This window comes from Cetorhinus maximus, chromosome 5 (genome assembly GCF_964194155.1).
Source record: "Cetorhinus maximus chromosome 5, sCetMax3.hap1.1, whole genome shotgun sequence".
Taxonomy (NCBI): domain Eukaryota; kingdom Metazoa; phylum Chordata; class Chondrichthyes; order Lamniformes; family Cetorhinidae; genus Cetorhinus; species Cetorhinus maximus.
This window is the reverse complement of record NC_135883.1, coordinates 9,283,431-9,311,293: the sequence shown is the minus strand read 5'-3', so window position 1 is coordinate 9,311,293 and position 27,863 is coordinate 9,283,431. Positions and strand designations below refer to the sequence as shown.

General features: G+C 42.4%; 1 protein-coding gene across 4 annotated transcripts in view; it reads left to right on the top strand.

Annotated features, from left to right (window-relative positions):
• The window catches only part of otofa (otoferlin a), a 470,909-nt gene that overhangs the window by 280,065 nt on the left and 162,981 nt on the right, over nt 1–27,863 (top strand). For all 4 annotated transcript variants that reach the window (XM_078541508.1, XM_078541509.1, XM_078541506.1 and 1 more), the window contains 10 exons: nt 155–281; nt 6,414–6,468; nt 12,018–12,149; nt 13,084–13,146; nt 14,151–14,235; nt 18,727–18,886; nt 19,987–20,173; nt 21,677–21,863; nt 22,006–22,229; nt 24,754–24,862. In XM_078541508.1, coding sequence (XP_078397634.1) covers nt 155–281; nt 6,414–6,468; nt 12,018–12,149; nt 13,084–13,146; nt 14,151–14,235; nt 18,727–18,886; nt 19,987–20,173; nt 21,677–21,863; nt 22,006–22,229; nt 24,754–24,862 — 1,329 coding nt within the window. The remainder of the gene's footprint in view (nt 1–154; nt 282–6,413; nt 6,469–12,017; nt 12,150–13,083; nt 13,147–14,150; nt 14,236–18,726; nt 18,887–19,986; nt 20,174–21,676; nt 21,864–22,005; nt 22,230–24,753; nt 24,863–27,863) is intronic.

The window sequence follows — 27,863 nt, the reverse complement described above, 5'->3', positions numbered from 1 at the left end:
CTTTGACAGCAAAACCTGGCCAATATATTTGAGCGCTGATTTTTTAAAGAATGTATCATTTGGGAGAATACTCTAGATTGGGGGAAAGGATGTAGGGAAAGGTGAGGAGCTATGGATCCATCTGATCTAACAGAAATTGTTTCGATTCTTCCAGATGAACCCGCTGTTCTGGAAACAGAAGACCTGGACAGGAAAGCTATGCGGTTTGGTGGGGGCTTGGACCCTGACACCATCTCACTGGCGTCTGTCACTGCAGTCACCACCAATGTCTCAAACAAGAGGTAATTTAACCGCATATCTTTGTGTCAGATTAAAGGTTAATTTAGAGTTGTGTTTGTTCCAGTAATGATTTACACATACTGCTCTTGTTAAAATAAGACATGATAGTGAAATGTTCCACAGCCTCACAGCATCAGCAGGGTGTCACAAGCAGTGCAATGTAGCTATAATCTTCAATCTCTCCATAAGTTGCCTACTGCTTGCAAGGCCCAGAGAACCTAAAATCCAATCAGGGCACCGGAAAAGTATTCCAGCCAGTCAGTGTCCACTTAAATCGATGCTGCCTGGGAGCACAGTTGCCAAGTTGGGCCCATTCACTCCAAATTGTCTCTTCCCTTTTTTTTCAAACATGATATACAAAGTGTTTCCTTCCCCCAGATGCTATAGCCTCATTGCCACGTAACTGTTGTTGTGTCCTGTCGACAGAGGAGCTATCTCTTTTGGCGTTCCAATCTATTTACAGATTCTGGAGAGAGAGGAGGATGCAAGGCAACCTTACACTTCTACCTGTACATGCAGGGCCAAGGCAGGCCATGCTTGAACATAGGCAAAGAAATCTGAATGTGGATAGAGTAGAACCAGTTTTCCTGGTCCTCTCTATGTGGGCTCCCGACAGGCACGGCCGCACTGAGTTTGATGACCATGAACGTGGCCTGATTGCACCCACAGTGCAGCACAGAATCGCAGACACAAGCTTTGCTGCCTGACTGCCTCTGACCTGAAGAGTTACAGGCCTAAGGCCCATTCCCCATTTCTGGTGATTCCCCCTATGCTGTGCAACCAGGGGAAGTTAAGGCAGGAGGGCAGGGAACACTGACTTCCATTCCTTTCAAGGGGCACAGACCTTGTTCCACCCTTTTGGAGGGAGCCTGAGAAACCTCAGGGCCATGTAAGGGAGACAGGTTCTGAACATTATGGGTCTCTGTTCACTTTTTTGCTCACGTTTGTGCCCAGAGAATAGGTGTTCCCAGGGGGCAAAAAAATAAATAAATCAGCCCCCATGATTCCACAATGAGACAGTCTCAAAATGTTGCTGTTTGGCCAGAGCAAAAGAATTTCCGGACAGAAGCAGTTTAGTCAGCATCTGTGAAGGCAACTGCTACAGTGAACACTTATGCCACTGAAGTCTTATAAGCAACAACTAGACACTTGCCGCATCATCCAATCTATTGTGCAGAGTTACATCATACAAATTGCAGGTGCCTTTTTCATCTGGGGAGCTAAATTCATCAAGCCCCTCATGGAAAACAGACAGCAGCACAAGAGAGAGCCTCGATTCCCAGTGCCTATTCCTTCACAGTCAGGAATCATTCCCAGTCTACCATTTTGTAGTTGATCTATCATCCTAGCTACAGAATCTTCCAGGTTAATGCTTTGTTCCTGGCTGTTGCCGACAGCTGCTGGGATCTTGGTTCCTTATCTCATTAAAGCTCCAAAAATCAAGACCTAGAGAAGTGCTTAAAGCTATTTTAAGTTTTGGTGGAGCAGACCATCAGGATACTAAAACACAAATTCAGATGCCTTAAACCGATCAAGGAGAATATTATATGAGCGATTGAGCAAGGTGTTAAAAGTCATTTTTCTCTGCTACGCTTTAAACAACTTGATAGAGCCAAGGAGCAAACAGGAGAAGACGGGAAGGAGTAACCAGAGGCAGATTACTCTGCCCAAGATCCTTAAAAATAGTCTGTACAACAAGCCTGATACTCAGCAAAGGTCTTAAGCCAAGCTCCAACAGGTGACATAAGTGCCCAAAATGTCAGTAGTGAGACAGCCAGCAAAGTGCTATTTTTGCACAGCTAATGGCAGAGTGGCACACTTCGGACAGAAGCTTTTGATTATTGACATTTAATCGTGCTTCTGCTCCTTCCTGAAGAAGGCATGTGCCTTTATTAGCCAAGACATAGAATATAAGAGCAGGGAGGTTATGCTGGAACTGTATAAAACGCTGGTTAGGCCACAGCTAGAGTACTGCGTGCAGTTCTGGAATCCGCATTATAGGAAGGATGTGATTGCACTAGAGAGAGTGCAGAGGAGATTTACCAGGATGTTGCCTGGGCTGGAGAGTTTTAGTTATGAGGGGAGATTGGATAGACTGGGGTTATTTTCCCTGGAGCAGAGGAGATTGAGGGGGGACATGTCTGAGGTGTATAAAATTATGAGGGGCATAGATAGGGTAGAGAGGAAGGAACTTTTCCCTTTGGTGGAGGGATCAATAACCAGGTGGCATAGATTTAAAGTAAGGGGCAGGAGGTTTAGAGGGGATGTGAGGAAGGATTTTTTCACCCAGAGGGTGGTGGGAATCTGGAACTCACTGCCTGAAAGGGTGGTAGAGGCAGAAACCCTCATAACATTTGAGAAGTATTTGGATGTGCACTTGCGATGCCATGGCATACAAGGCTATGGGCCTAGTGCTGGAAAATAGGATTGGAATAGTTCAGTACTTGTTTGACCAGTGCAGACTCAATGAGCCAAAGGGCCTTTTTCTGTGCTGTAGAACTCTATGACTATGACTCTATGACTCATCTGAAGTTGCTCTATAATTTACTTATAAATGACAGCAAGCACCATCGGCCTCACAGTTATTTCGATGGCAAAATTTGGCCAGATATATCAGTGAGCTGAGCTTACATTATAGCACAAGATCCGCTCACTGTTCTACAGGTTGAATCTGTACCGTATTGTCAGTTCTATAAAGTCCTCCTCAGTTAAAAGCAGTGGACGGACAATACTAAAACACCACAAACCAGAGGATGCAGATATCGGTACGTCAACATTAGATGGGTCACGGTAATATCTCGCTGGATTAAAAACTGGCATCATTCAATTTAGGAGCAAAAAGAACTGCAAATGCTGGAAATCTGAAATAACAAAAACAGAATTTTAGAAACACATAGCAGGTTTGTCAACATCCAGAAAGAGGAAAGGCAGGTTAACATTCACATTAACGTTCAGCAGACCCTATGTTGGAAATTAAAACTGATAAATGACCAAGTCCCTTTATAGCGATGAACAAATAAATGAGAAGGATGCTAACAGATAAAAATTAAGAATCATATACAATCATTATTATCACAAATATGCAATGAATGAGTTTAACAGCCTGCGGATGGATTCCTTAAAAACAATGGGAAGAGGCATTGTAGCATTGGATGATCCACGAAGATGATTTCAGTCTGCTAATGAAAATGCATTGGCGAGACACGGTGAACTTAAAACAGCTAAACCCAAGCAGTCAAAGAACTCTAAAAGACAAGACAAAAGCCGCTTAACTAACTGGTAAATATGCATTAAAAATACAAAAATAGGTAACAAAAGCTCTGAAAATGAAAGGAACTGAAGGGGAAAGTGAATGAGAGAAGCAGACAGGAAATGGAGACATTAGGTAAGGTCTGAAGTTCATCAAGCCAACGTTCTCACCAAAAGGTTACGCAGTGCTAAGAAGCATAAGTCAATGTTGAGTTCACGGTGAACATATTACTGGAAGTTTCTCCCGTCTCCACCTACCGCTATGCCCGCCAGTCAACCAGCTATTTCCATCTCCAATATTTTTATAACTAATGTGAAAATGTTCAAAGAAAATGAAAGTAACACTTTATTTATTTAATTATGTTAACGTCCCAATGATGTTTTTCCCTGAATTGCTTGCAGAGATGTCCAGGAGTCTTTCAATTCCTGGAGACTGGAGCATAACCCTGGAGAGCTGACAAAACCCATTGCACTTATGTGCAGATGTCAGGTTGAGATTAGGAGATGGTGTTGAAGTAGCAAGCCTCTGGGAACTTAAGGATTGTGCTTCAAAACAGAACAAAAAGAGTCAGCAACGTGGTCACTTAATGTGTATTTGGTCTTCCCTCTCTTGTGAAGATCAGACAGTGACCAATGGATGCATTATATTAATATGTGGAAGTACATGTTGTTGTAAAGAACTTGAGTATTGCTGAAAAAAGAGACATGTCTAAGCTTTTCGTCTTGCACTCATCAGGACACTCACAAGAATACCAATATAAGGGAGAAAACAACAATTTGTACTGTATGTGAAGAGAGTGCTGATTGGTTGGCAAATGATTGGCAAGTTGGTAAGTGCCCTGATTGGTCAAGGCATTGCCCTGAGGAATGAGTCAGCAAATGGCTGTCACTTATTTTGTTTATCTGACACAGGTGCAATGTGTGTACATGTTCTTTCTGTCTGCAACGAACAGGACCCCGTGTATTAATATATGTAACTTCGAGTACATGCAAATGTGCCACACTGCGAGTCCAACTGACAAGCTTAAATTGGTTGTCAGTGTAACTCTTAGCACACTGATTATTTAACAAATGTTGTCCAATCGCGGAATCATATCTAATGTTGGACACTGTGTTTTGAGTTTAGCAAGCAGGGGCAGGTTAGGTAAGGTCTGTACCCTGCCCATTGCAATCAGCGGCTGGGACATGATGTTTGATGCGAACTACCTCAGATTACCCTGGGAGGACAAGGTATCTCAAAAATTTGAGCAACAGGTGAAGCTAGCTGTTTCACGCTGCTACGATGCAGTAGAAACATGAGTGGTATTCACCACTAACAGGATGCTGCCATCAAGCCAAAAAGACATTCTGCCTATCCCACAATTAAGTAATGTGGTATATGAATTTCAGTGCCAGTGTGATGGTAGGTATGTAGGCCATACATCCCAAAGACTGGCGAATTGCCTCATTCCTTAGGGCAATGCCTTGACCAATCAGGGTCAAGCTCCCTGGTTTAAATATCAAACAATGCTTGGCAATTAACTATCAGTCACCATCAGTGGTGCACTCTTCATGGCAACACCACTTGCCAACCAATCAGCACCCTCTTCACATACAGTATAAAGATGAAAATCTTAGACAGGTCTTATTTTACGGCAATACTGAAGTACATGTTGGCTTCTTCTTACATGGAAAGAGTGTTTGGGACTTTAAACAATGGTGCTGCAAGAGACAACTGGGAAGGTATTGTATCTGGTACAGTTGCATGGAAAAGTGCAAGAGGGAAAAAAACTAGAAGTGGGGTCTTTGAAGAGTAAACAGGGGCACCTCAGAATGAATTAGCCCTCAGAAAGTGGGGAGGGCAGGAAAGAGGAGTATGTTGATGGCGGAAATGGCACCAGGTGATCTGAGAGATGTGGAAGATCGAAGATAAAGGTAAAAGGGAAACTGTCACTGGTCTGAGAAGAGGGGGAGGGGATAAGAGTGGCAGCCATGGAAATGGGGCAGATGTGATCAAGGAGCCTATCCTCTGTAGGCAAGAGAATATTTTGAGGGAAAAGGACATTTCTGAACAGTGGTAAAGAATGTAGTGTTTCCAGAGCAGATATCATGGCGATGGAGAAACCAAGAGAAAGAGGTGAAGTATTTCCTAGCAGAGAGCAGGAAAAATAAATCCAAGTAGCTTAGTGCTTGTAGATCTGTGTGGAAAGCCTACAGGGAGAAAAGTCCAGGAAAAGGATGAAAGAGTTAAAGGTGTGCCATGTGAAGTTGAAGGATGGGTGAAAATGAAAATATTTATCCAGATATACCCAGATTGGCATAAAAAGAGGAAACAGCATCAACACAATAATGAATATAATTGAGAAAGAGTTTAATGAGAAGGTCTGAGCCAAATTGAGCACGGAATGTTTGACATTTTCTGAACTTGACTGTCATACCTGGAGCCAATGTGACCTTTTACCCAGTAAAAGAGCTTGGAGTTAAGAGAACTGCCTGAGAGCATGGTGCAGGCAGATTCAATCGTGGCTTTCAAAAGGGAATTGCATAAGTACCTGAAGAGGGCCTTTGCAGGGCTATGTGGAAAGGTGAAGGATTGTAAGTATTGTAACTATTTGATTCTAAGTAGTTAAGGGTAAGAAGAAACATAGTTAAACAGAGGAGAGTTGTGGAAAATCGTACGCCCTTACAAGGAATTCCACATGTCAATCAGTAGTGAAGTGGCATCATTGAAACAATTCATACCCCAGCTTCCTATCAAAGAAATGCTACAATGTGCAAAAGAAGAAATAGTTGATCCCAGTTGAACTTGTAGAGAACCACTTTGAATTTTATTGAAAAGCACACCAATGAGCCTTATTATGCTTCATCTCATTATGAAGATTCAATTATTCTGCATTTATTCACAGGTCAAAGCCTGATATCAAAATGGAACCCAGCGCAGGCAGACCTCAGGATTACCAAGTAAGTTACAGAGGATTTCTTTACAAGGCTAAAACATTGAACTGGTTGTGACTGGATGGAAGGTATATAAACATGAATTCCTTTCACTTAAGCTAGAGACAATAGATAATTTAAGCTCATTCTATCATAAATGAACTTTCTGTAAGAAATTTAGAATCCAGCCAAATCCAGACCACATCTGGCGAATATTTGGAATTATTTCTGAAAAGTGCTCTGGCCGAACATTTCTCTGTTCTCATGCAGATCATTAGACAATTATGTGTTATGTAATTGGGTCCGCTTATTGTGAAATGTGGTCTCACCTGATTTAATGTATCTGTCAATCATGCCAAAACATCTTTCCTTACCTCAGCAATAATCTATGACCTGTACCTATTTTTAATAAGTGCATAAGGTTCTACTTGCATTGTTCAGAACAAACTCCAACTTTTTCCAGAGGGGAATGTTGACCTGAGATGTAAGTCTCCTACTGAAGGATCAATTATAGTGAAACAAGATAACTAAGTTATCACTTCCAGTAAAACCAAACTCAAACTTCCTTAAAAACTTCTCCCTACTATTGAATTGTTGGGACTCCAGCAATTGCAGTCTATTAACTGAAGAGGTAGGTGGCCTTTTTGTCAAACCAGTGACTACTTGGTTGGGAAATTTATGTCCTCATCGTGGTCTTACTCCAGTTTTCTTGTCCTTATTCAATATCCCTCCGATCTGAGCGTTATGGATTTCACTGCTTGCCATTCCTGTGCATTTACCAAAGGAGAGAGTGGTCATTCAGTTATAGTTTTAATTGTCATTTTCTGTCTAGCCTTTTTCGTCGTGTGGTTACATGGATTTTCACAGCTTTATTTAGTTGTAAGATTGAGGATTTCTTGAACATCATTAATTGCAACTGACAGTGGGTACAGCGACAATAAGGCAAGATAGGCATTTTTAGTTCTCCTCATTCTTGGAACAAAACATTCTGATATCCTGAGGCACTGCTTCTGTCAGTATGACTAATATCTTGTACAATTTATCATACTTGAAACTGACAGATGATGCAGATGATAAAATAGAGAAAGCCAAGGCTACTGATAACTGTAAAATATTGCACATTGGGTAAAATAATCTTCAACAAAAGTACAAAATAAATGATAAAATATTGGTGAATTGAGGCTCACAAAGTTACTTGGGAATAATGGTTTACACAATATGGTGAGGCAATTAAAAAACAATCATAAAATGTTATGATACATAACGTGAATGGTGAAATAGTTTTCATTTCTCAAGGTATTGGTATTATTGGCAAGGCAACATTAATTTCTTCACCCGTAGCTGAATTAAAAAGATATGACTTTCTTCTTAAGCCAGTTATGCTGTCCAGTGAAATGGTTAGACCATATTTGGACAACAATATGTCGTTCTGTTTGCTTTAGTTCAAAGGAGGTGTAGAAGCAATGATGAAGAGAAGAGAAAGGAGAATAATTCCAAGTGAAATGCAGGGAGGTGCAGAAGGTGCTGAGCACTCCGGAAAGGTTATAAAGGATCAGTTCCTACAGTCCAGAAGGAAGGTGTTTGAGGAGGAACTTAATAAATTACATCAAATATTAAATAGCCTAGATCAAATAAATCAATGGTATTGATTTAAAATAAGGAAGACTAGTAGACCCAGAGGTCAGAAGCATACACTAGTCTAAAGGATATTAAAATCAGATACTGTAAAAAAGCTCATGCAGGGTACTATGGTACATAGCAATGAGAGATGCCAGAGGTATGAGCTTCATTGTGATCTGGACATTTGACCTTATGTATTGGATAATCTTGGGAAACAAATATTTGATAACATTTAATTAAAAACTTTGTTAGTAAATGGATGTTTTAGCTGGGAACAAAATGCCACCCTAACCCCTCACCCACTTACCTGCACCCTACCCCCTCACCCACCCACCTGCCATTTTACCCATTCGCCCACCTACCTGCCATCCTACCCTATCACCCATGTACCTGCACCCCCTCACCCACCCACCTGCCACCCTACCCCCTCACCCAATTACCTGCCACTCTACACTCTCACCCAGCCACCTGCCACCCTACCCCCCCTCACCCAATTACCTGCCGCCCCACCACCTTACCCACTTACCTTACACACTAACCACGCTAACCTCCGACCACCTAACTACTTAACTACTTCCAGACCTGACTAACCCTCGTCACACGGCTATCCCCTGATCCGACCTGACTAGCCCCCGGACTGACTACCCCTCGCAACCCACCTACCCACTCACCCACCAACGCACCTCGCCCACCCTACCCATTTACCACCCTACAAACAAGCTAAAAGGGACAGAATCCAAAAAAGTGGTGTGAAGAGCTCAGGCATGTGAATTGCATCAGAGAACCAGATTGTGAACCATGTGTTATTGGTTGGTCAGTTGAAAAGGAACTCTGGAAAACTACACCATCAGGACTGTTGTGACCCAAGGGAGAGAGGATTTGCAGAAGTGTGCCTTGCTGATGATAATCATACCCATGAAACTTGGAAATGAAAACTGTTGTGAGATAGGACTCCTGACCTACCCTGAGTGAATGAGGAATGAACTGAGTAGCTACATTGGTGCCACATGTATACGGGGAGTGATGTGGGTATTTGTGGTTTGTATGATGTATCTTTGCTGCATCAACTATTTAAAGTGAAATGTACATTTTTATTTGAAACATCACTAGCCTATTAATTCATATTTAATTCATGTTGGTTCTGATTCATGTTAAAGTAAAAGTTACAAAAGTCTTATTGGTAATTTCTTCATTTGGGGGGGTTATTCAGTAATTTGGTTTCTCTATGGGGATTGTAACATTAGCAAAAAATATAAAAATAGACAGTAAAAGCTTCTACAAGTATATAAAAAGGAAAGGAGCAGCTGAAATGAACATTGCTCCCTGAGAGGGTGAGACTAGGGAATTAAAAGTGGGAAACAAGGAAATGGAAGACACCTTGAATAAGTAATTTTTGTGTCTGTCTTCACGGTAAAAGATACAAAAAGCATCCCAAGAATAGGAGAAAAGCGGGGGGCAAAAGGGAGAGAGGAATTAAAAATATTCACAATCACTAAAGAAAAAGTAGGAGGAAAACTAATGGGACTAAAGGCTGACAAGTCCCCTGGGCCTGATGGCCTGCATCCAAGGGTCTTAAAAGAAGTGGCTGTATTGAGATAGTGGATGTATTGGTTTTAATCTTCCAAAATTCACTGGATTCTGGAAAGATCCCAGTGAATTTGAAAGCCGAAAATGTACCATCTCTGTTCAAGAAAGCAGGAAACTATAGGCCAGTTAGTCTAACATCTGTCATTGGGAAAATGCTAGAATCCATTATTAAAGAGGTGGTAGTAGGGCATTTGGAAAATCACGCTAGAACCAGGCAGAGTCAACATGGTTTTGTGAAAGGGAAATAGTGTTTGACAAATTTATTTGAGTTCTTTGAGGAAGTAACAAACAAGGTGCCGAGGGCCATAAAATCCAGCCCTATATCTCTCCTTTAGGGCTGGATTTTATGGCCCTCAGCTGTGTGTTTGAAGGCTGGGGGCTCATAAAATGCAGCACATGGCCTACTGTCACCTTCCCGCCCGCCCTGACCTGCCTCTCATTTCACAAGGGGAGGTGGAGGGGTCGGGTGGCCCGCCGACCCTTGGGCCAATTAAGGCCCTTAAGTGGCCAACTAGTGGCCTCTTAAGTGCCTCATCCTGCCAGCCAGGCCCCACCAATGCCCAGGGCTTACCTGAAGTCCCGCCTCCATTCGTTCCTCTTCACCAGGGACTTCCTGTACCCCTCGCAGTGGCCACCACTTGAACCTGGCACTGCTGGGACCAAAGAACTGCCAGCCAATTGTTTTGGCCAGCTGCTCTCTAAGGAGGGACTTCCTCCCCAGAAGAGGGCGGTAGTCTCGCCGTGAGCCAATTAATGCCCCGCGGAGTAGGGGCATACAACATTTTTGTATGTGGGCTATCAACTGAGTTTTCAGCCTGGAGGGAATGGATACAGCACCCACTAAGAGTCAGCCCAAACTTGCATTGGAAGCAGTTCAGAAGAGGTTCATTAGGCTGATTCCTGGGATTAAGCATTGTCTTATGAGGAAAGGTTGAGCAGATTGGGCCTATATTTATTGAAGTTTAGAAGAATGAGAGGTGAGCTTATTGAAACATATAAGATTCTGAAGGGTCTTAAAGAGGGCATGTGCTGAGAGCATGTTTCCTTTTGCGTGATAATCTAGAACTACAGGGCATAGTTTAAAAATTAGGAGCCTCCTATGTAAGACGGGGATGAGGAGGAATTTCTTTTCTGAGGGCCATTAATCTTTGGAATTCTCTTCCACACAGAGCAGTGGAGGCTGGGTCATTGAATATATTCAAGGTTGAGTTAGATCAATTTTTGAGGGTAATGGGGGGACAGGCAGGAAAGTGTAGTTAAGGTCACAATCACACCAGCCATGATCTTAAAGAGTGCCGGAGCAAGCTCAATGGGCCAAATGGCCCACTCCTGCTCCTATTTCTCATGAGCTTATGATCTCATCATCAAATAAATACTTTCAAAAGCTTCTATTTCAATAAACCTGCCATCAAGATATCCTTTATGAATTATGGTCAATGGCCTTGGTTTATTGGAAAACAAGTCATGCAGCACTGCATGCAGTAAGTGGGTTTGATGCCAAGATTTTCTGAGTCTCAGTTGAACCAGATGGGAGGAGTGATTGGAGAGTCTAGTCATTTACTTGGAAAAACATTGGAGAGAACGTCAACCTAGGGACTGAGTGCTGAAGCAGGCTAAAGCATTGGAGATGATTTTTAATTTATTACTGCCCTGCTTTTGGAAGGCAACAAGATACTGGGGATAAAAAAATCAGTTCTACCATGTTCGCACTTACTTAAGGCCCTGCTCAATCTTCAGGTCGGTTGGGTGTCTGATGCTCCTGCCAAGAGCATGCAAGCATCTCATGAGCATCTGCAGATGGGGGCGTTGAAGGATTCATGACATTTTTGACCTCTGGTCCGTGCAGGGCTTTGTTACTTCAGATGTAGCAACCATCACAGCTGCTCCAGGTTTCACCTGAGTCACTGCAACAGTGGTTTGATGTACTTTGCATGGGCGTGAGTGGAGATCCTGCCTTTCTCCCAGATTCAGTGAAAATCCAACATGTCTGGGTCTTATCCAATTCCCAGCGGTCTCTCAAGGTCTTCTCCCAAAGTTACAGCTGGAGACTGGCAGCACAGCTGAGGGATTTGGGCCCCAGTATGCTCTGTGATAACATTAATAAAGACCTCCCTACAATCCTGGGTAGAGGAAGTTTTATAGCGCAGGATACACATAATAGAATATAGAAGAATATTTTACAAATTGGAAACAAAATAAAAAATATCATCTGACAACTGTACAAGATCATTTTGATGTCATTTTAGACAATTATGTTTTCAGCCACGTGCAGAGTTAATCCTATACTTCTACAGCAGTTTGCCTAATGATCACATGAAGTAACATGAGGTGCACAGGCTGATTTTCTTCTCTATTTCTTTCTACTCAAGGTGAGTATCACAATCATTGAAGCAAGACAGCTCGTGGGATTGAACATGGACCCAGTTGTTTGTGTTGAAATTGGAGATGACAAGAAATATACAAGTATGAAGGAATCAACAAACTGCCCCTACTACAATGAGGTGAAGTATTTATGCACTTGTCATCCCCTTCCTCAGTCACATACCCTCGTAAATCGCTTCGTTCAAGCTAATCACTAACTGCTGCCTCTTCCAGGAACTTGATTCCAAGTCAATCTTCCTACTAAAGAAATAAATCTCCATTAAGTATTTGGTAAAGCTAAGGCACGATATTATGAAAAGAATTATAGATGATGATTCATTCCTTCCGAAAGAAAAATGTGGTTTGAAGTACAATTTCAAGGGAATAGTACCTCTTTAAAAGTTTCACTTTTTATGTGGACATTTCACATGAAAAAGCTTCAAGGTCTAACAAAATACCTCAAACAATTCCCTTTGGCAAATAAAACCAGTGCCTCTATCACTGGAATATAATAACGATCATCAGTGCATTCAACTGTTAAAGATCACATATGCCAAATAAAAATGAAAGGCATTACTATTTACATTATTCGTTCTCTTATTGTACCCTTTCATTGGTCTATCTAGAAATAAAAAATAAATGATTCCCTGACCTGGATCTTCCAATCACTGTTATTTTAATGTTAATGATAACCTATTAACAATAAATGGCTAAAACTGACGTTAAAATAATGCTTGTGAGAAAATCTGGGCTATTTTCTAAGTTAATTGATTGTATTCCAGAGGTACTTAAAATTTTATTGGAAAGTACACTTTTTTTGGATGAGATTAATCTGGAATAGAGTTTTAGGAGGTGTTAACTCAATAAATATATTGCAGTTTAACAATTTTTGCTAATTTTTGATGATTCAGTTTCTCACATCGGACCTAAATATTGCGGCTTTGACATCATTATCGTTTAATGTCCCTTGATGCACTTTTATGTAGATAATACAGAATAGATAAGACCTTCTGGATGTTCAGTGAATGCTAATTGGAGTTATTAAAATATCTGTTTTCCATTTTTTGTCTCCAGTACTTCGTCTTTGATTTTCATCTATCTCCGGATGTCATGTTTGATAAAATAGTCAAGCTCTCGGTGAGAACATTTACATATTCGTATTTAACAGTGTTGCATGTTTTGAAAAGAATTTGATAGAAAAATTAAGACATTGAGATGAAAGAATGGAAAGAAAATATTTTTAAAAGCTAAGCCTAATAAAACATAGCAGAATAATAAATCCTCAATAAAATGCAAGTATCGAGACAATTATACATAAAATATACTCCCACAAAATGTTCTTTCTTGGCTCGAGGTTTCCTGTGCATTGTTCCACTTCAGATTTAATTATTGCTGTAGTCTGAAGAGCTATTGTGCAAGTGCATTACAACAGTTCCCTGCTTAGTGAGTTAACTGATAATCCTAGCTATGTCCTTAAGAGAAGGTGGTAGGTGGAAGTCAATCACTTCGAGACAAAGAGGAAGGAAGAAGCTGCTCTGATAGGGGATGGGGAAAAGTCATGGGTTGCGGTGGCATCCATGGGCTTGGAGAAAATCAAAGATAAAGGAGAAACAAGAAGAGTGAAAAAGCAGATGAGCATAACTTAATGTAAACTATAGATGTTGTAATACATTTGGACCATATTGAACTGTTTTCCTATCGGTGCATTCTTTCATGCACGTAGAAAGAAAAACTTGCATTTATATAGCGCTTTACACCACCACTGGATATCTCAAAGCACTTTACAATCAATGGAGTGCTTTTGAAGTGTAGTCACTGTAGTAACATAGGAAATGCAGCAGCCAATTTGCACACAGCAAGCTCCCACAAACAGCAATGTGGTAATGATCTTAAAAGCTGTTTTTGTGATTTTGAAAGAGGGATGAATATGGGCCAGGATATAAGAGATACATCCTCTTCTCTTCTTTGAAATAGCGCCATGAGATCTTTTACATCCATATGAACAGGGCAGACAGGGCTTTGATTGGTTGTCTCATCTGAAGGATGGCATATTGACCTTGCTCTTGAAATTATGAGGGAGGTTTAATTCCTGCTAGAACAAAGAAAGTCCATCAAAATGATTTACCTCTATTCTATTGCAGGTAATCCATTCCAAAAACCTCCTGCGCAGTGGGACATTGGTGGGCATGTTCAAGCTAGATATAGGAACTATCTACTCACAGCCAGGTAATCACTTAGAATTACATTGAATCTACAGTGCAGAAGCTGGTCATCAGCCCAACTGGTCTCCATTTGAGTTTATACTCCAAACAAGTTCCACCCACCAGCCCCACATTCTTCCATTCCAAGAGCGCTGGACCCGACTCTCCCTCCTCCCTCTGCCCGCACTGAGCGCTACCACTCGCGATCCATACTGGGTGGGCCTTAATCGGCCCGCCCATGGGAAATTGGGGTGCAGCTCCGTGACCACCCTCGCCCACTCCCGCCAAGTCCGCCCGACCAATGTAAAATCCTGGCTGTATCTCCCGGAGTAAATCCCGGAGTTTTGCTATGAATATCATGATTCCATTTCTGACTACACTGATTCTTCTCTACCTTCCCCTCTAAGTTTGGAAACACCAGACCTAGCCTTGTACGAAGGCGACATTTCACCAGTAATTCAGATGGTGTTGAACCCATAGTCGCATCAGGAGTCATACGATAATTGAGAAGAAAACGTGAAAGCCGATGTTTCTAAAGTGCCTTCGGAAAAACCTCTTCATCCCAGATTTGAAAGTTTGCACTGCTCTTTCAGCTAACCCATTGGATGCGGGGTGATATGGGGCTGTTTTAATATGTTTAATCCCATTTAAACTCATGAACCTCTGAAATTCTGTACTAGTGAAGACAGCAACATTATCCGAATTGTCCCAGGTTTGCCTGAAGTGCGGTAGCAGGCAGCTGTTCGCGCCGTATCGCCCCCAAACCCATCACATTATTTATACATTCCTGGGAAACACACCATTTCCATGGCAGCCAGGCTCTCGTTCGCCTGCCCGCCATCACCTCGCTGCCTCATCACGCCAGGCGCCATATTTAAAGTGCAGCCGTGCGCACACATCCCAGTGCTTCCAGGCCATGACTACTGCAGGGACAGTGTCCATGAAAGGCAATAGGACTGCAGTCCCCAGGTTCAATGACACGTCACTGGAACGCCTCTCGGATGTGGTGGAGGCCCGTCGCGATGTCTCCTACCCTCCCCCTCTGACTGCAGGATAGGCAGCGGCTTGACCAACCAGGCTTGGGAGGTGGTGGCAGTGGTGGTCAGTGCCAATGCCATGCAAAAGAGGACAGCCACCCAGTGCCACTACAGGGCGAATGGTCTCACCTGTTCCGCCAGGGTAAGTCACTCTTCTCATCACTCTCAACTCACAGACTCACAAACCCTTCAAACCCTACAGGCATCTCACACCTCAAGGGACAACACCACTAACTCTCACACAAGCCTTCACATCTCCATCAGGCTCATATCCTCTTGAGCTCACGTCCTCATCCCGTCCATGGCTCCGCTCACCACACAAACATTCCACACAGTGCCATGCGCCCTGCTCACACACTCTCCATCTGTTCCTATGCACGAGAAGCCTGCTCACATCAACAGGCGGGCGGCAGAGTTGCCCCTCACTCACTTTGAGGAGTGTGCCATCGCACTGACTGGTGAGGATGTGGACCCTGCCTGCGGTAACGATGAGGTCGGCGGCGAACACCCTCGTGAGGATCCTACACCACATCATCCCTCTCAACACAACTGTGAGTGCTCTCTCTCCTGGCTTTTGACTCTGCTGCCATGCACTAATTATCTCTACTTTGGTTCACGGGGATCTCTGCCAAGCGACCGGCATCCTCAGCCAGCCAGTCCCTCAGCTCCGTCCATGAAACGGGCAACTTCTGTTATTGCTGACAATGGAGACAGTGCTTGACCATGCATTCAATATCTCTGTCTACGCCTGGCCATCAGACATAGCTTCGCACAAGCATTTTCATCTTCGATATGCCTGGATGCGCTCTGTGAAGCTCTGTCAAGAGTGGTTCTCTTCCTTGTGAAGGGACAACAGCTCTTGATCCCCACAACAAACTCCATCTTGACAACTTAACTCTGTTTTGCAGGCATAGAATTGTCTTATCTCTTCAGACACTGGTGAATTCGACCATCCTTGCAGTACCTGGTCTCAGACCTTTGACAAAATTGGATCCCTATTTGTCTACTTCCTTATTTGCTTTGCACAGGTCGGCAAAGAGTCCAAGAAATTCAACAGAAGCACAACTTCTTGTGGCACTGGAGCATCACAATGCTATCTGTAATGGAAGAGGATTGAGTGCGCCCACATTTTTAATCTGCACACCAGGACAGTCCATAAAGGTATACTCAAATGGCGATAAAATCAAAGCCCAACGTTGAATTCTTGCTGAGGCTATTGGCAAAATGGCGTTATCCTCACTGAATAAACCCATTAACGGTTTATGGTCCGACACTATGGTGAATTGTCATCCATACAGATGCTATTGGAATTTCTTCACTCCAAATATTACTGGTAAACTTTCCATTTCAAGTTGTGATTAGCCCTTCTCGGCTGCAGAGAGGGTTCTGGAGACGCAGCCTATTGGTCTTTCTTATTTGATGCATAGTTTTGCCTTGTCCTTCATTTTGATTTCACAGTCGGCCAAATTTCTCTCTGGTGAAATCTTAACTTGGTTCAGTTCGATGTTTGAGCTACCCAAGGCTTCGTTACTCACTTGCACCCTGGAAAGTTCCGTGACTTTTCCTGCTAATGCCTCTTTTGTTTCACTCAGCTGATTCTTCAGCTCTTCTGTCTCCTTCTTGTCTCTTTTGGCTTCCTCCTGGAACCTTGAACATTGTTGAGTCTTTTCTGCCAACTGTTTGTTCAGTTTGTTCAGAGGGGCACCATATTTGTTTTGTTTCTTTTCATGATTTTCCAATGGAACCATTTCTGACCTGAGGGATCCTTGCATCCTGTGAAGGTCCTTCGATTCTCCTAACCTATTCCAAAATACACAGTCATATTCCCGTATCAACTCGGGAGCTCTTCCTGTTCTCACTTGAAATATTTCTGACCAGTTGAGCTTAATTTTTTTGTAACCAGTCCACGATTATATCCTTCACCTGTTACAATGATCACTGGAAGCTGGGCTGTCTGTTGCCTACAGGACACAGGTATTGTGGTGATACCCTTTATCTGTATTGACTCTTCAGTGTATGTCTTCAGTTGAACCATGTTTTGCTCCATATTCAGTGGCTGGATACCTTCATTTAGGTATTTATATGTGTGTTCTCCCACCACTGTGGTCGAGGCTCCCGTGTCTACCTCCATGATTAGTGGTTTCCCATTCACTTGAAGGGTGGCAGTTATTGGTTCAGCTTTTACTGCTTTGACATTGTATAGGGAGTAGATATCAGTATCAGCAGCTTCTGGTTCTGTTAAATTGTGCACTTCAGTCAACATGGTCTGCTGTCCTGATTGGCTGTCTCAATTTTGCCCTGCAATGCTTTATTACATGCCCTAATTTGTGACAGTAATGGCATTCTGCCTCCTTAAATCTGCAGGTTTCCAGTACATGGTTACCCCCACATCTGTAAAAGATTGACTTCTGAATCTCTGCTGAGATGCTTCCACTAGGCCTTTTCATTTTCCGAGCAGCAGAGACTTTCTCTGGCTTCGCGGTTGTCTCTCTGGTTTTCGCGCCACGTCTGGTGGTAGGTTCCTGCCCCAACTGAAGAATGACACCATATTGCACACCCTGTAAAGCCTGTGAGTCCCTCTCAGCACTCTCCATTGCTAGCGCTATTTCCATGGCACGCTTCAGATCAATATTAACTTGTGCAAGTAAACAGTGCTGAGTGGTGTCATCATGAACACCACAAACCAACCGGTCCCGCAACATGTCATTGAGTGTATCTCAAAGTGGCAGTGCTCAGCCAACTGCTTCAGCTTTGCTATATAAATTGTGATGGACTCTCCCGGGACCCTTACCCTGGAGTTGAACTTAAACCTCTGCATAATTACTGATGGCTTTGGCCGAAAATGCACCTTCATGAGGTCTATCAATTCATTAAAAGATTTAGAATTGGGCGCATTCAGGGCCATCGAACTATGGATGAGGTTATATGCCTTGCTACCACAGGCACTTAAAAGAATTGTTTTCTGCTTCTCCTCCACTTAATTTCATTCGTCACGAAATAAAAACCTAGACACTCTATGTACTGGCTCCAGTCTTCCATGGACGAGTCATAAGGGTTGATTCTGTCGAAAAGTGGCATGAGTGGTGAGTATATTTTTCTTTCTTTCCTTAAGAATTGATGTACTCACAGTCATAAGGTGAGGTGCAGCGCTGGAGCTATTTATACTTGTCGCCAAATGTAATTAACTTGATGTACCGGGACAGGTTTCTTACTGGAAACACATAACTTTATTACAGAGCTCTTTTAGAAGCTACATGTTTGAACCCGGTTCAACAACTAGAAAAGCTCTGCCCCTAAGATTACACGCGCTTAGGGCTCATTCGTCAGTACAATCACATGACCCCCCAACCCCCAAAGGCAGTAGAAAAGGTTGTACCTACAATCGTTACAGATACTAACTGGCATTTATCCTTTAAAATGTTCACAATTTGAATCTCCAATTTCATAACCTTTCTATACTTTCCTCATTGTTTTAACAGAGCATCAATTCTACCACAAATGGGCAATAATTTGCGACCCTGGTGACATCACTGCTGGGGTGAAAGGTTACGTAAAGTGTGACATAGCTGTTGTTGGGAAGGGAGATAACATCAAGACACCACACAAGTCTAATGAGACCGATGAGGATGACATAGAAGGGTGAGGAGTTACATTCTTACTGAAGGATCTCAAAGATTTTCAGTGCTTACACTCAAGATTACCTGAAGTAGAAAGTCTTTTTTAGATGTGCCGCATCTTCTCACTATGATGCTCTCCAGTACACCACGATCCGTGCATATATATGAATCCTTCCCTAAAGCTTGTCCTGATTAAAGGAAAATGGAATTCTGCTATGGCCGCATAATTTTTCTTCTGCTTGTGAAGAAGAATTTATGACAGACAAAGATTTATATTTAGATGATGTTGTCAAGAATGCAATTATAGAATAGGGTGGCAGAAAGTTCTTTGTGACAGTAATTGCTTTGGTATAAGACAAAGCAGAATACTAAACAATTGTTTGCCATTCCTAATTTAATGCCATTTAGCAAATGTCATGCTGTACAAAATTTTGTAAACAAATTTGAACACAGTATTTGTTTACAAATGCTTAAATAAAATTGAAGTTCTTCGTGAAAAAAGTGCTTGCTATACCCCCCTTTAGTTTGTTGTCAAATACATGGTGCAACAAGAGTAAATTGTGCTCACATGCATCGTTACACCACGTGTAGGTGATTTTCCTGTCATGAATTGACACATGGCTCTTCTGCCTTCCCAAATGTCATTTTTGTGAAAACATGTCTCTCAACAACCTCCAAAGTCTTACAATCTAATTTTTGTTCCAAGCATAGCGTCCATGGGGAAGAATTTCCACTGGGATTTTCCTAATCTCTCACTGTATCTTCAGAGGGAGACAAGCAGAAACCCTAGAGCTTTCATCATTTTTCAAGGTATCCACTGATCTTCTGCTGAAATAACAGCAGAAAATCAAGAGAAGCCTTATGGAAATTACCAACATAGGTGCTCAGCATTTTCAATTCGAATGTCAGTCCAGAACCTAGACCTTGGAAGTGAAACTTTGTATTTCTTCAATCTACAGATCTTACAATAAAGTTAAATTACATTCTTCGTATATATGAACGAGAAAGCAGTAAAAACTAGGAAATAAGAGTACTGGCCTGAACTGTTTTTTACCCTCTGGGTAACCAGTATTAACCCCAGGTATTTAGGGGTTTTATAATTTGCTTATGTTTTATCAATAGGAACCTATTGCTTCCTGAAGGAGTACCCTCAGAGAGGCAGTGGGCCCGGTATTATGTCAAGATCTACCGAGCAGAGGGGCTTCCAAAGATGAATACCAGCATAATGGCTAATATGAAGAAGGCATTCATTGGAGAAAACAAAGATTTAGTCGATCCTTATGTTCAAGTATCATTTGCAGGACAAAAGGTACAGTGATAAACATTTATGGTCCACACTATTACTAGCTGCATATATAACAAATACGCATATGCTACAAGTGTAACTGGATCTTTAATTCTTTGCTTTGTCTATTTCCCAATGTTGCCAAATAATTCCTTTATAAGCTATCGGAATGAAGTCAGAAATAAGAAACAACAGCCCATTCTTTCAAATGCACCCTTGAGTCATGAAAGTTATCAGGAGACAAGCAAATTTTAAAACATAATGACTACAGTGCGAACCATTTATTATAAATAAGTTAATTGGCCTCATTTTTAAGCAATTTAACAGCTTGATTAAAGTAGCAGAAAGACGAACGTTACCTGAATGTGTTCATCGGTAATTTACAATTAGTGGAAGATTGGTGGAATCGTCAGAGAAATGGTCTAGAAGGTAGATTTACAGCTTTTCTTTGTGGTGGTTTCCCATGATGTTATTGGGCACCAGCGGCAGAAACTCTACCCCATTGTATTCATCTGCTGTTTCCTAATTTGGAAGTGCTATCTAAGGGTGAGTTCTCGTGATTTGAAATGCATGATCAGATTTTTTTTTATAGTCAAAGGAGCAACAAACAAAATTTGAAATGAAATGATGAGCTCCCAGTCTTTCTTCAGTTGTGTTGTGGGGGAATAGGTGTGGCACAATTCCCCTGAAAAGGGAGGGAAAACCATTAGCTCCTTCCTCTTATTCATCAGTTATACAACTTTTAAGTCCATGCAAAGTAGCTAAAGATTTTTTTTTACGTAAGACCTACTATAAGTCAGAAGTTAAGGCAATTTTCCAATTCCTGTCTGTACCGAAGCTAAGATACGCAAGAACACATCCAGTCTCATATAAAGCTGCACTTATGGCTCCTACCAGAGTTAGTTTTCTGTTGCTTAACTTAAGTTACAAAATCTATGGAATTATTTGTTTTCAGATGTCATTGGCCACTCTTGAGGTGTTGGCTCAGTTAACTCTTTTAGTCAGAATTTACATGTATGTTTTGAATATTCTAAAACTTGTTTATGGTGATATGGGAAGAATTTTAATCAGAGTTTTATTTATTTTTCACAGTAAGGATTTGTAGTGTAGGCTGAAGACAGTATAGTTTTCTTGCTTGTTCTGCGCTAGACTAAGCCTCAGGCACAGTCCCAATGAGTCCCTCACCTACACACTCAATTGATGCAAATGACTGGGTCTTGAAAAGAAATTCACAACTGGAAATAAACATCTCATGCATGTTCCACCTGCATGTTCCACATGAAAGTGTGATGACATTATAGATCTGCCAAGCATCACTTATTAGGAGTCTTAGTCACTCATTTTTGGCTTCAAAATGTGGTTTACTTTGTTCTGTGTAGTTCTGTAAGCTGCCTCGTTCTCACTGACCATAAATGCAATTCAGCTTACAGTTAATTATCATTCTTCATAATCATAACACTAACTGGTTATCCTTTTTCACCCTAATAATTGAAGCCCACAATAACCAGCCTTTTCTTCTTCTGCTAGGGAAAAACCAGTGTCCAAAAAAGCACATATGAACCAACATGGAATGAGCAAATCATATTTACTGAAATGTTTCCACCACTCTGCACACGAATAAAAATCCAGATCCGTGATTCAGACAAAGTGAATGAAGTTGCTATAGGAACTCATTTTGTTGACCTGAGAAAGATTTCAAATGATGGAGATAAAGGTAAACCCGTGGCTTCCGTCTGTCAGCTTTTCTTGATTGTCCTACAGCAGGGTCTAAAGGTCTCCTCCGTTAGAATTTATAAATATTTTATACAATGTTGGCTGTTCAGTGGATATCATCAACACATGTGTCCTCTTTATAGGCTTTCTGCCCAGTTTTGGTCCTTCCTGGGTGAATATGTATGGCTCCACTCGTAACTACACCTTAATGGATGAACATCAGGATTTAAATGAGGGACTTGGTGAGGGCGTTTCCTTCCGAGCCCGATTACTTATTAATATTGGTATGGAAATCTTAGACACAGCCTCAACAGAGATAATGAACTCCACTGATGTTCAAGTGGAATCAATACAACAGATATCAGATGTAAGTAGTATCATCTCTGGAAATTAAATGGGAATTTTTATTTCATCCTATTTTTCTAGCTCACAAGGAAGAAGTCGGATTTGTAAATATCACATTGTCAAGCGTTGAGATCGCTGTAACTTGGAAAATACTGTCCACTAAATAGTTGTACAAATGTTTAATATGCATTTATAAAGGTGCTCTCTCTCTCTCCTCATTAGTGGAGGCGTTGGCATAGTGGCATTGTCATTGGACTTGTAATCCAGAGACCCAGGGTAATGTTAGCACCTGGGTTTGAATCCTGCCACAGCAGATGGTGGAATTAGAATTCAATTAAAAAATCTGGAATTAAAAGTCTAATGATGACCATGAAACAATTGTCATAAAAACCCACCTGGTTCACTAATGTCCTTTAGGGAAGGAAATCTGCTGTCCTCACCTGGTCCGGCCTACATGTGACTCCAGACCCACAGCCACTTAAAAGTGCCCCCTGAACAAGGGCAATTAGGGATGGGCAATAAATGTGGGCCTAGCCAGCGACGCCCACATCCCACAAATGAATTAAAAAAAATTTTTTTTTAAATAACCTGACTAATGCCTTCATTAAGATAGTGTTGAAGGATTTGTTCAGGGCATGCTAAGAATTCGATGCTCTGTTGCTCATGTCCTAACTCGCACCATGTCCCATTCATGTGTTCACTGACCTACCTTGGCTCTTGGTCAAGCATTGCCTTGATTTGAAAATTCTCATTCTTGTTTTCAATAGCCTCCCTGGCCTTGGCCGACCCGATCTCTGTAATCTCCTCCAACCCCATAACCATCTGAGATATCTGCACTCATCTAATTCTGGCCTCTTGAGCATTCCAATTTTAACAGGAGGCCATGCTTTCAGCTGTTTAAACCCTAAGCTCTGGTATTCCCTCCTTAAACCTCTCAGACTCTACCTCACCTTTGTGCTGCAGGACACTCCTTAAAACATACCTCTTTGATGAAGTTTATGGTCCTCTGTCCTAATATCACCTTAATTGGCTTGGTGTCTAATTTTGCTTTATAATGCTGCTGTGAAGCACCTTGGGGCATTTTATTATGTTGAAGGCACTATATATGCATAGTTCTTTTTGTTATTCATACGATGGGTGGAGTCGTGTTGAGGTGACGGGGGTCTTGCCTGCCAGTTGGAGAGCTGGCGAAAGACCTGCACTACCTCTTTTCAGGAAGGCCCGCTCAACCATAAGCCAATCAGGCAGCGGCAAGGCCAGCGGCAGGCCTCCCCCTGGAATAAGGACCCCGGGGATCAGAAGTCTTGCCTATTACTCAAAGGCCGGTAGCTCCTGTGCTTAACAGTGTCACTGGGGAGTCCGTGGCTGCTGCCGGAAGGACAGGCACCAGGATCGTGGAGCAACCCAGGCCATAGAACAGTAACGTGGGGAGTGGTCTCACAAGGTGGGGGTCAGAGGAGAGGGCTGCAGGGGGTGTTGGCAGCAAGGGTAGGGGGGAGGCTCTCAACAGGCCTCCCCATCCCCTTCCTGATGTCCAATCCCTTGATCAGACACTGAGTGCCTTTGATCGAAGGACCTCTCCTTCCAGGAGTGACAAGTTGGCGACACGGTTTTAGCTGCCATGCATGCCACATGGTGACATGCCCACCCGCCACTGGGTTAATTCCAGCAGCGGCAGGATGAGGCCCTTAAGTGGTCATTAGGGCAGGAAGTCGACCATGGGCCTTCCTGCCTAGAACTTAATCCTGGCAGAGACGGGAAGGCAGCGGGGTTCCAGTGTGTCACCATCTCACCTAATTACATTCCCTTACTGCCTCCAAACTCACCAACAATGGGATCAGAAGATTCTACCCAATAGCACAATCAAAACTAATTTCTACCTCTGTGCTATTGGGCACAGGTTAAAGTTGGTGGATAAGCATTGGTCTAGTTGTGAAGTAATCTTTTCAGTGCTACAAACGAGGCCAGAAAGATGTTCTCAGTGGTTTGCTCAATGCGTTTCACAATAATTGTTCCTAAACTGCCAGGTGGATGACATGGGTTCCCTCCATAATGGACTGTTGTGTCTGCAAACTCTGCACCCTTAAATCTCAGGACTGAGAACGTGAAGCAATAGTTTGTTGCTAAATCTTACTGGCCAATAAAAAGCAGTGATTTTTCAAGTTGTTCTGTGTGGAAACCTGTTATAAATATCAATAAAATGAACCCAATGAAAACAGCTAATATTGTAAACATTTTATGAAATGATGTGCTGATAAGTCACTAGAAACAGACAAACTGAGAAAGTTGATGACAGCAGACAGAGACGAATGCCACAAACTCCCGGGGATCCCTTGCAGATACTCTGAGGTCCAGGAATTCCTCTTTGAAAGTCGATGATGAAAGGAAATTTGCTTCCCATCGTTGTGCACATTAATTCAGGTTTCAGAATGTATTAGTTTTGTCAGCAGGTAATTTTTATGTTTACCTGAAGATTCCAAACCAAATATTTTGCACGGCAGAATAATTCCTAAATAGTATTAATAAGTTTTATTTTTTAATTTCAGCTTTCGACAGGAAAATTGGAAGAATTTTTTCTCTTTAGCGCCTTCTTGGAAGCAACAATGCTTGACAGGAGAATTGGAGATAAACCAGTCAATTTTGAAGTTACAATAGGTAAGCGTACAACCCTCAGGGTCTCAATGGAGTGAGTAATAGTAGCATCTTCTGTTTCTATGCTCCGTTGGAATGTTGTTGCAGGGTGGCTGAGTTGTGCTGTTAATGATAGAGTTGATCTGCAGACACTTCTTGGGTGGAAACATTAAATTTATTTGCAATATGCTCAGCAGCAACTACACGTGTGCTTTCAACTCCAACTCTATCTCTACACTGACTCTGAGGTAGCCCTTGCTACTCTCCCATTGGTTACTACAGATCATGTGATCTCCCTTAACAAGTATTATTCTTAAAGGTACATTACACACTAAATAAAATCATAATTACTACATTCCTCCCCCTTTAACTCAGCTATACATATATTTACAAGCACATATTTCTCAAGACAACATAATATTTCCACTGGATAAGGAATTTACAAGTTCAGTCTTTCGGGTGGTTTCCTGGTACGTGTGGAATGTCGCAGCTCCACAACTTCAGATTCTTTGTCCGGAACCTCCTTTTCTGGAGTTGCCGGAACATCAGGTGCTTCGGTGGGCACTTGCAGTTCTGTATCCTCAACTCTTACAGGATCATCGGACATGTCAGTCCTGGGTTGAGTATCCTCAACCGGAAACACAGACCTGGTCATGGTCACTGGTGGAACCATATCTTGATGATTTGTCTCTCTCTTCCTTAAATGGTCCACATGTTTACGGATGATCCAGTCTTCCACCTCCACGTGGTAAGATAGAGGTCCAGTCACCGCACTTATTTCACCCACTAACCACTTGGGTCCTTCCCCGAAGTTTTTCATGTATACCGGCTCTCCCATGGGAAATTTTCTCTCGCGACTATGCCAGTCATATCTATATTTCTGGCTTCCCTGACTCCTTTCCACCTTTTCCTCTAAATTCGGCATTATTAAGCTCGATCTCGTCCTGTGATGGCGTTTCAACAATAACTCCGCAGGTGTGACACCTGTTGTTGTGTGAGGGGTGGTCCTGTAATGAAAACTAAAGCGTGCTAGCTTGGTTACCAAGGAATCACCAGTTAGTTTTCTCATGCCTGCCTTGAGTGTTTGAACTGTACTTTCGGCCAGTCTGTTTGAGGAAGGGTGATACAGTGCAGTTTTCACATGAGGGATACCGTTGAGGCTGATAAACTGTTGAAACTCAGCGCTCATTAATGCCGTGCCATTATCGGAAACAATTACTTCTGGTAGTCCACGAAAGGCAAAACTCTAATGTAGTTTCTCAATTGTAGTGGTCGATGTTGGTGACTTCACCTCATAGACGCCCAACCATTTTGAATTGGCGTCGACGATGAGCATAAACATTGTTCCCAGGAAAGCTCCAACGTAGTCAATGTGTAACCACACCCAGGGTCTACCTGGCCACTCCCATGGGTGTAATGGAGCTGTCACTGGCAACTTTTGCAGTTGCTGACATTACACACAGTGCTTTAGTAAACTCTCTATTTTGCCATCCATCCCAGGCCACCATAGATAGCTGTGTGCTATGGTCTTCATTCGGGAAATTCCTGGATGGGCACTGTGTAGTTCAATTAAAAGTGGCTCCCTTCCCTTTGGAGGAATTATCACTCATGCTCCCCACAACAAGATGCCATCCTGGCTGGTTATTTCATGTCTTCCATTGAAGTACGGTTTCATTTCGTCAGATACGGGCTCCTGTCACCAACCATGTAGCACTTGTTCTCGTACATGCGATAGGACTGGATCCCGACTTGTCCAATCTCTGATCTGTCCAGCACATACCAGCGAGGAATCTAAGAAATTTAACAGTAAAATAAGTTCCTGAGGAACTGGGGCATGATCATCATTTTCTTGCAAAGGCAAACGACTGAGGGCATCGATGTTTGCAATTCGATTGCCAGGCCTATGATACAAAAGTGTATTTGTATGTTGCCAGAATTAAAGCCCATCATTGTATTCTTGCTGAGGCTATGGGTGGTATAGCCTTGTCCTCACTCAACAATCCACTTGTTTCTGAATGGTTTGTGGTCTGAAACAATTGTAAAATGACGGCCGTGTACATACTGGTGAAATTTCTTGACACCAAAGCTGATGGACAGGCCTTCTTTTTCTATCTGTGACTATCCCTTTTCCGCTGTGAGCAGCATTCTTGATACGTAATCTATTGGCTGTTCCGTGCTGTCGTCCATCCGATGAGAGAGCACTGCACCCACTCCATAGGGAGATGCATCACATGTCAGCGCCAATTCTTTTGTCTAGTCAAAATGCACTAATTGATTGGGCGAGTGCAACAATTGTTTCACCTTTATGGAAGCTTCTTTCTGGGGCGCCTCCCAAGACTAACATTGGTTCCTTTTGAGTAGAGAATGCAGGGGGGGCCAGCACTGTAGACAAATTGGATAAGAACCACCCATAATAGTTGATCATTCCTCGGAATGATTTGAGCTCTGAGACGTTCTTTGGCGCAGGTGCCTCTCTTATGGCCCTCACTTTCTCCTCAACAGGATGGAGGTCCTGTGAATCTGCCTGGTGACCTAAATAGATTACCTCCCTCGCTTGGAACATGCAATTTTCTTTTTTTAAATGCACTCCAGCTTGCAAGAAACGTTTTAAGATTTCTTCTAAATTTGCCAAATGCTCTTTTTCAGTGAATCCTGTCATCAATACATCATCTAAATAGATTACAACCTGGGGCAGTCCCTGCAGTAAGTTTTCCATTGTTCCCTGAAAGATGGCACAAGCGGAGGACACACAGAAAGGCAATCACGTAGATTGGTACAACCCTTAGTGGGTATTAATTGTGACAAATTCTCAGGAGGCATTATCCAATTCTAATTGTTGACAAGCATGAATCATGTCAACCTTTGTGTACATTGTCCCTCCTGCCAGCTTGGCATACAGGTCTTTGATTTTTGGAATGGGGTGCCTGTCTAGTTTAGCTACTTTATTCACCATCAGTTTATAGTCGGATGCTTTGGTTGGATTTACAGACAGGGACGATGGGTGCTACACAATCTCTGAGAACTG